This window comes from Hippoglossus stenolepis, chromosome 8 (assembly GCF_022539355.2).
Source record: "Hippoglossus stenolepis isolate QCI-W04-F060 chromosome 8, HSTE1.2, whole genome shotgun sequence".
NCBI classification, from domain to species: Eukaryota; Metazoa; Chordata; class Actinopteri; order Pleuronectiformes; family Pleuronectidae; genus Hippoglossus; species Hippoglossus stenolepis.
This window is the reverse complement of record NC_061490.1, coordinates 16,486,143-16,498,682: the sequence shown is the minus strand read 5'-3', so window position 1 is coordinate 16,498,682 and position 12,540 is coordinate 16,486,143. Positions and strand designations below refer to the sequence as shown.

The 12,540-nt window shown below is 42.6% G+C and overlaps 1 protein-coding gene across 1 annotated transcript in view; it reads right to left on the bottom strand.

Annotated features, from left to right (window-relative positions):
* kcnn3 (potassium intermediate/small conductance calcium-activated channel, subfamily N, member 3) overlaps window positions 1–12,540 on the bottom strand; it is a 44,903-nt gene that overhangs the window by 10,500 nt on the left and 21,863 nt on the right. Inside the window, exons 4-7 of the mRNA XM_035164694.2 lie at window positions 10,289–10,585; window positions 9,093–9,214; window positions 6,332–6,473; window positions 582–692 (exon numbers count right to left, since the gene is read on the bottom strand). Coding sequence (XP_035020585.1) covers window positions 582–692; window positions 6,332–6,473; window positions 9,093–9,214; window positions 10,289–10,585 — 672 coding nt within the window. The remainder of the gene's footprint in view (window positions 1–581; window positions 693–6,331; window positions 6,474–9,092; window positions 9,215–10,288; window positions 10,586–12,540) is intronic.

Sequence of the window (12,540 nt, the reverse complement as noted above, 5' to 3'; positions counted from 1 at the left end):
ATATTTGATACGGGAGCTATTTTTAAAACTTGGGAGTCTTTCAACTATATGAAAAATTGAAAAGGACCGGAGGAGGGAGGGAGGGAGTGAGAGATGGAGGGAAGGCAGCAAGGAGAGGAAGAAGGAGAGGAGGTGAGGTGATGGAGAGCGGGAGTGAGAGAAAGGGATTCATTGTCAAAGAGACAAATGTCAGAGGAGATGGGCGGTGGGAGGGCGGAGGGATGGTCAAGTGGGAGAAAAAAACTGAAGGAGGGAGCTGAACGGAGAGAGTGAGAGAGAGAGATGACCTTTCATTGCCTTCACTCACTCAAAAAACACGGCACTCTGTCACAACAATACATGGCGGTAGTGTGATGGAGAAGTTGGTGAGGGTGAAGAAGGGTCAGTGCGAGGACAAATACCCAAATCTCTAAAATACCCCCCAGAGGGAATTACCAAATAAAAAAATGTACTTTTACCAAATTACAGTATTTTAAATGCCCAGTGATGATGCACACAGATATCACACAGTAGCTTCGCCTGATTTCTGAAACATGACGACATATCCATTCATACCACCGACAACACACAAGCCTACACACCCTCTTGGTGAGTTGCGTGTCCATCATGAAGTTGTGTACGTGTTTCTCGGCCTTGGTCAGCTCCAGCTTCCTGGCTACCACGGCAACCACCAGAGCCGTACATCCTGCGCCCTGAGAGAGGGAGGAGGAGGAGGAGGAGGAGGAGGAGGAGAAAGCAGAGCACTGAGTCAGTCAGTACAGAAGAGGAATTGGTAAATCGGTGGCTTTTGGCCGGGGGAATTAGCCCAGATGATTGAACGGAGAGAGGACAAATATGAGGAAGGGAGCTGCACGACAGACGGAGAAGTGAAAGGGAGAGAGGAGAGGATTAGGGGGGGATAGCTCTGTTCCAGATCCACATTTCCTCATGTTGAAAGGCAAGCCAAGTCTATTTTCACTCCAAATCCATCTGGTGTGAGATCCTCTCTATATCGCCGCTATATGTAGCAGAAAAATATGCCCTGTATAGATATGAAAACACATCAAAAATTGACACTACCTAATTTTCTTTAATTGGATGCTGTCAATCTGAATTACATGGTGTCAGTCTCCCGTCAACGGGGACTCGAAGTCTGCAGGATGTGTACAAGTCTAAAATACAGTTCATCTGTATTCCAGGTTGAAAAATATGGAAAATTCATTTGGGAGAAGAGTGACAGCAGTCTCTCATCCAGAAAGACATGCTTGAGAGGAGAAGAGGAGCGGGAACACAGGGAGGAAGAAAGACTTAATTAACTTTCAGATTAGACACTGTTTTCAATGGGGCTGTCAGGTGCTCACAGGTTCCTCTGACGGGGCAGCCACCGAGAGGGAAAAAGGGGAGAAGGGAGGAAAAGATAAAGAGAGTGAAGAGCTATGAGTAAATATAAATGGGGAAGGGAGGAATCATGAAGGGAGGGATGCATGCATGGAGGAGGCAAGGATGTGTGTGTGTGTGTGTGTGTGTGTGTGTGTGTGTGTGTGTGTGGAACAGGATGGAAGATGGAGAAGAAAGCAATGTTAATGAGGTCACATATCTGATAAGTACTGAATTAAGATTAAGAGTGTTTAATGAAAATGTATGAGTGCTCTTTCTTCCTTGAGTTTGTGCAACTCACAGAAGGAGAGAGAGAGAGAGAGAGAGAGAGAGAGAGAGAGAGAGCAAGAGACCAGAAGAGATATCAGGAGAGAAACGCGGTGAGTTGGACATGGAGGGAGCACAAACCACATTTTGAAGCATGTAGGAAATAGCCGAGGCTTTATCCTGCACTCGTGAGCGATAACACAGGTTTGCCAAAAATAACTTTGGCTGGGTTCAGTAACAAACAGGCATTAGTGCCCACGTCTATACACTCATCTACTCTATTTGTGTTTATTCAAAAACTATGAATAAAATATGATGAGGGCCGATGGAAAACCCTTAGAGCATTCATATATGTCAGCGCTTTAGGGAAAGGAGCCGAGGATTCCTGCAGCACAGTATGGACAAGTGTCGTGCCTCTTGCATGTACCCAGCTGTGTGCATGCGTTTGCGTGCGTGTTTCAAAATGGTCCTCCTCGGTCAGAAACAGTGGGGTGCTGATTGGTTTGTCAAGGTCGGCTCTGTGTGTATGCACATGCATGAGCGAGTGACCGTGTGTGTAAGTGCGTGTGTTTGTTTGTTTGTGTATACGCCTGCATCCATTTGATTCCAGCAGGGTTCCCTGTGCAATCACCACTGAGTGACACGGCTGATGATGGCTGTGCTGTTGTGATTTGTTTTATACGCCCGGGTGTTTCCCTCACTCCCTCCATTACACCACTGCCATCTACCTCAGGAGAAGGGGGAACCACCAATCTGTGCCACAGTGTAATAGCCTCTTTTCTCCTGGTCAAAATTACATTTGTTAGCTACATGCAAAAAAAGGTTTCAACCAACAGGTCAAAGAGAGAAAAGAGGGGGAGATGTTCCACGTAAATAATAACAATTTGCTCAAATAGTGTGCAAAAAAACAAGCGGGACCTCATAACCTCAACCTGTGTTTACTTTTATTTTACTGAATAATTATATTCTAGATGTCTTTTGCTAATATTCATATATTATCATATAGTTCCTACTATTTTATATTATTTTATAACGGGCCCAATTTGATTTTAGGATGCCACTTTCGTTATTTTGTTGTGCTTACACAATATTCTGTATCTCTTGTATGACTGACACAGAACAACTGTTTGTCAAGAAGTTGCAGAGCAGGAACGCAGATTCATAAGTGTCACTATTCTTTAAATCCCTATTTAGCAGTTATGAACAGTATGTGAACATTTATTAAATGATTATAACAGTAATATGCTCAAACAAAGATATTTCATGTGTTAATTAATGTAGAGCATTTTTCAACAATTCAAACTTCTATAAAGACATATTTCATTATTTTATTATTATAGCAATTTTTCTGTCATTTATCTGTTTATACAGAATCCTTCAGGGGGAGTTATAGTTATAATAGTTCATTAATTGACATGTATCTATGTACAATATGTTATATGTGTGTACAATATATTTTGTAAAACAAAATAAATACATTATTTTGTTATAAAAACATTTATTACATGTTTATATACATGCCAAATAAGGGGATTTAAAGTTAATGTGTATGAATGAAGATATAAGCATGTGAATACACACATGCATTCATTGCATTATCTGATATTTGCTTTAATGTAGAAAATAAACATCCTCCGTCTTCAGTGCAATGATAAGTTCATATAAACATTTCACTTTAGTTTACCCTACTACCATCTACCTACCCACACAGACACATGAAAGCATGGACATATACTCACTTACACCTTGCACACCCCCAAGTGGCCTCAGGGCAGTGGTATGTTCCAACATTTTTGGCCTTTATGTGTTGTCATAGTAACACACGCAAGATTTTCTCCTATAGAAACTCATTAAAATAATATTCAACCCAGGAAAAAATCATATCTTGCTCTTTGCCCCTAACCTCTCGACCCGGCCCCCTCTGTCTTTTATAAAATTATTTTATTCACTTCACTTCAATGCTGTTTTCCCATGACCCGCTGCGACTGCCTCATGCAGGAGCCTTACCTTTCTCTGCATCCTCACTCCTTCTTTGATGATCAACGAAAATAAACCACTCGGAAAACTCTGAAGAGTGAAGCGAGAGCGTGTTTGTGTGTGTGACAGGGGAGGAGAGGGTGTGTGGGAGTCATGCTAAGAGTATGTGTGTGTCAAGTTGTGTGGAGGATGCAGTCTGTAACTTGTAGAGGGCTTGGGACGACCGCGTATCCACCCCCTGTTTTATGTCTTTGTGTGTGTGTGTGTGTGTGTTAACATCACAGTGAGAGTTGTACTCTAAACACTAAAACACTGATTGGATGATTCACCCAACAAATGTGCATTAGTGTGTGTCTTTATGAAAGTGTGTTTATTCACACACACTCCGTTGTGAGCAGGCAAGTGCAGAGAGAGATACAGTGAATAATAACAGAATGCACATATAAGTTGTTGAGGAGCTTTGGGGAAGCTGAAAGCAACTAATGGAAAATATAATGTTCAAACACTCCAAGCATAAAAGATCTGAGAAACTGAAGGAAACAATAATGTGGTGTAAATGTTGAGGCTCTTATAAACCATCTCAGAGTTTCTGTTGAGCATCAACCAGCCGCCAATAAACAACTTCTTATTGGCTTCAGTATTCTGCCATGGACTTTGTTGTATACAGTACTTTAAGGGAGATATTTTAGACTCATATTTTAGACTCATATTTTTAATTTGGACTATTACTTGAAAAGGTTTACATGCTCTAATGTTCAGAAAACATATCACTTTCCTCCTATTGTCCAATGCTGCAGCTCCTCTTTTCAGCCTCTGTCTGCAACACGTTTAATTTTTTTTTGTAGCACCTGTCTCTTTAAGGCCGCCTCCCATTAAAGCCCAGTCTGCTCTGACTGGTCAGCTCTCTGTTGTGATAGCCTCCAGCGCGCGTGCAGGACATGTCAGCTTCCGTGCTCGCTTTACCCGGATTTGTTAGGGGGCGCGCCAGACTGGTGGCTAGACGAGCATTATGCAAATGTACATAAAAATCATAAAAATGTTGCGGAGGTATCCACCAGACTACTGAGGAGGCGATTCAGGGGCTTCAGGATCTTTTTTCTCTGGGGGACAGGAGTTCCCTTTACCGTAGCACTTCAGAGGAAAACGTATATATCACTGAAAAAGCATGATATGTCTCCATTAACAAAACACACTCAAATGCAAAAAATTAAAACTTAATGTGTGTAAATGATGACTGCAGCCATTGACAGTTTTAATGAAAAACTATTTTTATAGATTTTATGCTATATGCATGCATCTTCATTTCTTTATGAAACTCAGATTTAAAAAGCTCTGCTTATTGATTTTATAATCTCAGCTAGTGAGCACATTATCACATCTTACCATGAGACTTGATTTTACTTTTCATTCGTGTTAAAAGCTCAACTATGCTACTGCATTTACTTATAGGGAATATTAGCATCTGGAATATGACTCCCATAGCTTTTAAAAACATAGAAAAGGAAAAAAATGGCATTCCTGGTATTAATAATTTATATATTAAACCCTAATATCCTGAATGTCATATCCAGGCTACCGCCTCTTTCTAAATGGAAGACATTTTGCCAAACACGCTGATAATGTGATGCTTAATGCGTTACACAAGCCCATAATGAAGAAGAAAATAATTAATTATTATGTAATTTGGTAAAAAAAACTGCTACATCCAACTCAGGTGAGCACCCACTCTGCAGTGGTTTTCAGTGTTTTAGCTGCACACTTGTCTTCTATTACTCACTGCTCTCTCCCCTTCGCAACATAAAACATGTGGCACACTGTGTCCTGTGAGAAAGGTATTCCCAATTAACAGGTTATTTTTTAGTCCTATTTTTCTGTCATGAGTGGCCATACTTAATAGCACTAGGATTACTTGACATTTAGCTGTAGAGCCATTATAAAAACACATTGCATTTGAAAAAAGATTAATTGCCTAAAATCCTTTCGAACAGTGTTAATGTGATAGCGTGGAAAAAGATGCATATCTCTAAATGGATTCACCAATTGGAGTAATTTTGTAAGAACTGTGGTTATCCTGTTAGAAAGAAATGAAGAAGATGAAGAACAAGAGGATGACAGAGCAATGACAGAAAATTGGACAAAGAAAAAAGTGGGAAAAACCGATAAAGAAATATTTGATTGAGGAAGAACACCTGTGATGTGAAGCAAATAGAGTAGCAGTCGACAGCTTAAACACTGATACTAACAGATGGAGGGTAGATAGAAATAAACACATGGCCTCAGGGAAGGAGAGAGGGAAAGAGGGATATATAGAAAGAGACAGAATGAGAAAGAGGTAGAGAGAGAGAGAAAATGACTGACAGGCAGAGAGATAGCAACTGAGAGTGGGAGGAACATGGCACACTGAAAGGTGGGACCTTCATTATGCAATGAGGACAGACAAAGGGATAACACACACACAGACACACAGACACACACACACACACACAGACACACACTCACTAATTTCCTCGTTTGCACGCCTACACACCCAAAACACACAGACGCACAGATGCAGGCTAATTCAGAGAGGATTGCCCAAATTACACAAATGGCAGAATTTCTCTCACAAATGACAGCATGCTCTCTAATCTGCTGACCTTTGAATGAGGCGAGGACAGCTCCAAGGGGAGGGAGAGTGACAGAGAGAGATAGAAAGAGAGGGACCGAGGGGGGGGGGAGGAAAAGTACTGACCATGATTCCTGTGAGTAGACAGACTCCTTTGCCACAGTAGGTGTGAGGAACCATGTCTCCATAGCCGATGGACAGGAAAGTGATGGAGATAAGCCACATGGCTCCCAGGAAGTTACTGGTCACGTCCTGGGCATCGTGATACCTATAAAGACAACACGGCGCAGGCTCAGAGGGCGAAATCAGTCAATAGTAATAAAAACACAACTGGCCCACTAGTTCTCTCTGAAAATGTGGGCGTCAAAACCTCAAATAGGTGCCCTGCAATTTTACCGGACACAGAACATAATGTATACCTGCAGCTCCTTCCTCCATCCTGTCTGCACTATGCACAACACGGTTACCATAGCAACCAAACCTGGGGCAGATTGGACACAAAGTTGTTTTCCCGGAAACTATTCAACAGAGGAATGTTAATTTTGGCCTTGAATGTTAGTGATAGATATATTTGCTTTGAGCTCTCCATTCGCTTGCCTGAGGGGACATGTTCTCCTAATTATCATATTTACACCCTGTTTGAAGCAGTTTAATTTAATTTTATGTGCTTTTTCCCTCCATTAATTTGGTTAGGATGGGAGAGGAGATGTCAGTTGAGGTTCGATGTGGACCGAACAATGGCTTCCCAGCAGCAGGGCGATGATGCATTTAACCAAGCTTATTCACAAACTGACAACTCCTCCTTGATTATCTCCAAAAGCATTTGAACCAATCAAAAAGAGGCGGTTACTTTTTAGTTTCTACTTAAAGGCACATGATTCAAGTTACATTACTCATAAATTTGGATTTTTTTTTTTGCCTTTAACTGTAAAATGGAAAAATAATAGTCTGCAGAGCCACATGATTGGGTCATTTTCCCCTTGGTCCTTGTGTTTTCCTTGTGTTTTCCCCATCCTCTTTTTAGGTCTGTGTAAGTACAAATCATTACAGAACAATCTGGTCAACATGGACCAAGTAAACTCAATTTAAGATCCATATCACATCCATCAAACTGCTTCCGGTCAAGGCACTCCTCTGGGATAGCACATATAGATTATCTGGACATTAACAAACACTAACCAATCTCAAGGAAAGCACGACACTCTAACTACTCTGTTCTGCCAGTCACAGACGCACAGCCGCTCCATTCAGCTCCTCCTCTGCCTTCTGCCACCGCTCTGCCAACTCCCCAGGAGGCCAACGCCACCAACGCAGAACCATTTTTAGGCCAGTTGGACAAGTGTTGAGGATTCCTTCGCTGGTTTTTTAATGATAGCCCAGACGCTTCCTTAAATTATAATATATTCCTTTACATTCCTATTGTATTTATTATATATTCCTATACCATATTCCTTGGTATTAAATTCCTTTATATTAAATTGTATTTATATTATTTCCATATATATACATAGAGAGAGAGAGAGAGAGAGAGAGAGAGAGAGAGAGAGAGAGAGAGAGAGAGGCCCCTCAAATTATGCTGTGGGATTTTAGATGTACATTGCAGATTGTGAAACTGAAACTGAAAAGAGGAGGCTCTATGTGGAGTATCTTTAAAAGGTTTGAGAGAGAAACTGGAAGATAAAATAGCCTCTCGGGTTGAACCTGCTAACCTAAGTTCTCTTGTTTTCTTGGCAGTCAGGTTGGATAATTGCATGCCTAACAAATCAGTATGCATTATGCCAGCAGCTAAATCTCGCTCACACTTTCTAACCCTCATAGGAATCGAGGCCCAATCCTCTACTGATTCCAATACAGAGGGACCTGTTGAATCTCCCGAGGGTGAACCGCTGCAACGTGGCAAAGCTTGGCTGATGCGGGTGGAACACAAGATTTGGACTATTACGTGCATCTCCTGGGGTCAAGTCGTTATTTCCTCTCTGCCTGTCCTTTATGCCCCAAAGACAAGACTCATCAGGAGGAGTAGGGGTACTGATGAGCCAAATTAATCATTCCATACAGTCCAGACCTCTCGTACAAGCTACTATTAATTGCAACCAATTATACCTGCCTCTTCTTGCATTAATCAATTCAGGAGCTGTTGATAATTTTCTCAATAATGACATGGTCGTTCAATCAAGCATAAGTCTAGACATCCTAGAGACACGGTTGACTGCTAATACCATCCATTTTTGGCAACCATTACACACCACTCCATTTCCACAACAACCTGATTCTGTCTGATAACGAGAAACCACCATTCTTTATATTACAGCCCAAAAAATAACCCTGGTACTTAGTTGTCCTTGGTTAAAGAAATACACCACACCTATTGATTGGGCAGCAGGGAGAGTATGTCTGTCTATTTACAGGTTCTGCAGTGCGTGCCCACCTACAGTTTGCCAGCCATTCAGGTGTTAGTCACCCTAAAACTCCTCAAGAGACACCAGGGGCAAAGTGTCTCATCGTCCTCCAGCTGGTCTTTGCCCATTTCCTGGCACCAATTGCCCCTGGTCACACAGCACCTTGGACTTTGTCACGGGGTTACCGCTCTCTCAAGGTAACACCTTAATTCCTAGGGTGGACCATTTCTCTATAGATGTCCAGTTTTATTGCATTTCTCAAATGAACTTCTGTCTGCTGATCTGTTTGTTAACCATGTTTTCCATGTTTGGAAGGGGAGGGTGAGGTGAGGGGTGTTCAGCTGCAACATGCAATGGCACCAGTAGATATCACTAAATTCTACACACTGAACCTTTAATTGAGATGAATTCCTAAGCCTCTGGCTGTCTATTTCATTCACAAACACACATATGCATGCACACACACACACACTAGCTTTGATACTGACCTCTCACACACTCGTACGGTCCAGGCAGCGATGATCCACAGAGAGATGCTGAAGACCAGCAGCACCGTCCCAGGGCAGATAGTCATGAGGGTTTTCATTACAAATCGTGTGTTAAAATGCACCTAGAGAACAAACACACGCATTCAGTATAGCAGAGATAAAATATGACTTTGTAACACACATATTTTCAAGTGTTATTGTTTTATAGCTGTGAATCCTCATCCTGTTCCCTGTTTCCCACACAGACTTTATGATTTACTAATTAGTCTTCTGAGCAGCTTTTGAAAGCCACCACAATCTGAGAATCTCCGCTGTAATTGGATTTGAGATCGCAGCTCGCCCTCTGACTCAGGTCAAGCTACAGTGTCTTTGAGCAATTGGCCTATTTCGGTGTAGTTTCTTTTCCGTGGCTCATCGGTTAATAAGAGGCAGACCATCAACTCAGGCAAATGGATCATCTGAGAGGGGAGGTTCAGCACTGGAAGGGTAAAGCAGCTGATAAATAAGTTGTCATGTTGGAGCCGCACTTCAACGGCAGCGTCACCTCCTCTCTCCATCACTCTACCCTGAGGGTCAGAATAGTGTCATCGCAGACACGCTCGTAAAATGCTAAATTACTCATCTAAAATCCACTCTCTCTCTCCCACTGTCCTCATCTCCTCCTCCTTTCCAACATGTGCTACATCTCCACTTCCTGCTTTTAGAGTAATGTTGATAATATAAAGTCATTACAAACAAGGCACCAATCATTTATTGCATGACTTGTACACATTTCTCCACACTCGTGTGGCAATCTCATTCTAGTCCTTTATTTTATGCCCCATTTGGGCCGTATGCAATATCTTGTTCCCATTTCACGCCTTCTTCTCATTGCTTTATGAGAAATCCACCACAGCTTACATCTAAGTCTCTATTGACAATGGTAACAAAAGGAGAGGAATGGGATTTGAAGTGGTAGATGAAAAGGAACAGGGTGAGTGGAAGGACGGAGTGGAAGGAAGGACTTGAGTTAGTTAGAGAGATAGAGGCCAGGGATGAAAGGGACAACACGGACACAGATTTAATTCAGAAGAGAGAGCTCTTGACCTGAATACTGTTACAGCTCCCTCGTCTGTTTCCAGCTAAATATTTGACAACCGCTCTCTTGAATGCATAGATCTTCACAGACACACCTGCAAGCAGAAAACCCTTCTGACCTTATTGAGGGCACCTATACTCCTGGAGGAGGCGTCTGTGAAGAGTTTACTGTGCAGAAGCATGACTCTGGCAATGAGGTAGAGGCGCAGGAACATGGGCACGCTCAGCACCATGTCCAGGTCAGCCTCGGCCTGCGACGGCGCATACGAGAAGGCCAGCCGTGCCCGCCACCGAAACTTGAAGTCCCCGGGCACCGGATGCACCGCAGACACCAGCAGCTCCAGTGAGATCAGCAGGACCCTTTCCAACGTCATGGCGATGCGCCAGTCGTCTGCTCCATTGTCGATGACGAACAGCTGCAGGGACAGGAAACACGTGGAGACTTAGGTGAGGAGTTACACTTGTTTTAATGCAACTGTTCATCATGATCCTCCGCTGGCACAGTCCACTCATCAGTACAGTGGACTGATCTGATGATTAAAAGGAGCCAGAAGCACTTTGGAATAAATGTCTCATTCCCGAGATGTAAAACACCATCCATCTAATCAGTAATCCATTCAGTCCCCATACAGTGCTTTGGCTCACAGTCATTTAACTTACAACACTTGTCCTCATAAATTAAACCAAAGACGCAAAGTCATGTGAAGCTGCTGCTCTTAAGTAAAGGTTCTAAGGTTCCTAATTAGCACTATCACAATATTGTTCTACCACTACATGGGTATTTCTGCCAGTCTCATTAGCAAAATCCTAACAATGTTGCTGTAATTGTAGTTTTGCCTCCCTGCATGTTGACGTTTTGTGATCATAATTGCTATCGTTACTCGTCTCCAAAGCCACTGTTATAAGGGAGTGGTAAGAGCCGGTTTCATTACAGTGGCCCTCCTCCAGACTGTGCTGACAGGAACTAGGGGTTGGGGAGGTGGTGGCGGTGGGGAGGTGGCGTTGATGAGGGGGAGAGAAGGCGGATGGATGAGGTGCAGAGGAAATGAGGAGATAAAGATAGGAACAAGGAACTATTGGGGAGCGGAGGACACTGCAAAGAAAAAAAAGTTTCGAGAACAGAGAACTTTTTTATGCCAGTAAAAAAAAAACGTAATGCTTTACATGCATGAATCAAGAAAAGAAACATAATTGCGCAATTGATTTGCATTGGAAAAAGAAAGCATTTAAAAAAAATTGGATCAACATTTTTTTGTCTCCATGAACAAAAACAGAAGATTCTGCCAGAGGACGGAAAAGATTAAAGTGAGAGAGAAGATGACAACAAGGAACTCCCCTGCTGTAAATCAGGCAAGTTTATCAGATGCTGCTCTGCCTCGAGTAGGAGCCGGTGCTAACCACATGATTCATCTCAAGGGCTTTTAGCCCACACAAACATTTATTTAGGAAAACAAAACAAATACAATAGCAGGTCAAACATCAGAGCAAGTGGGTGTTGTATCCAAATGGTTGCTGTCACCGTGAAGGTGAACTGAAGCTCTGCCTCTTCTCCAACCACCTATGGACACACACAATGTGTATTTCATCATTATCAGCATCTAGCTCAGCAGGACTGACGTTGTGTCTTTTGCTCTGCTGTTGTAACATGTGTGTACACATGTAACCACCAACATGTGTACACACATGTTGCCTACGCACATGTCTGAGTCACTGTGTAAGCAATCATTTGAACCAAGGGTCAAACGCTGGTTGTATTCTTCAGTGATTTTAGTGAGCGTGTGTGTGCGTGCGCGTGTCTTTGTACTGTACTAGTGTGTATTTGTGTATGCCTGAGTGAGTTTGAGAGAGAGTGTGCAGACCCAGCCTCATCATGGTGACTGTTGCCAAGGCGACAACATCAAAGAGCAGCCAAGCTTAATTAGGATCCCCAGCGAGAGAGAGAGAGAGAGAGAGAGAGAGAGAGAGAGAGAGAGAGAGAGAGAGAGAGAAACGGGAGAAACGCATTTATAGACAAGGCAAGGAAAGAATAGGAGATGCAGGAAAAAGGAGCGGTGTGTGACAGCGAGTGAAGAGGTAGAGAGAGGAAAGAAAGGTTGTCTAACAATCATATTCTCTGCAGAGACTTGGAAAGGTGTCTGTGTCTGTGTGTGTGTGTTGTGTGTGTGTGTGTGTGTGGTGTGTGTGTGTGTGTGTGCTTGTGCTCACAATTTGAGGACAACAATTTGTCTGTCACGTTACAAGGACTCAACTCCCTTTCGATGACAAAAAGCTGGTTTCCAACAACGTAAACCACCAAAATTCCGGCCAAACACTCATTCTTCAGTTAAATTTAAGATTTAGGATCACAGTAGACGTGTATGTGGTTAAGATG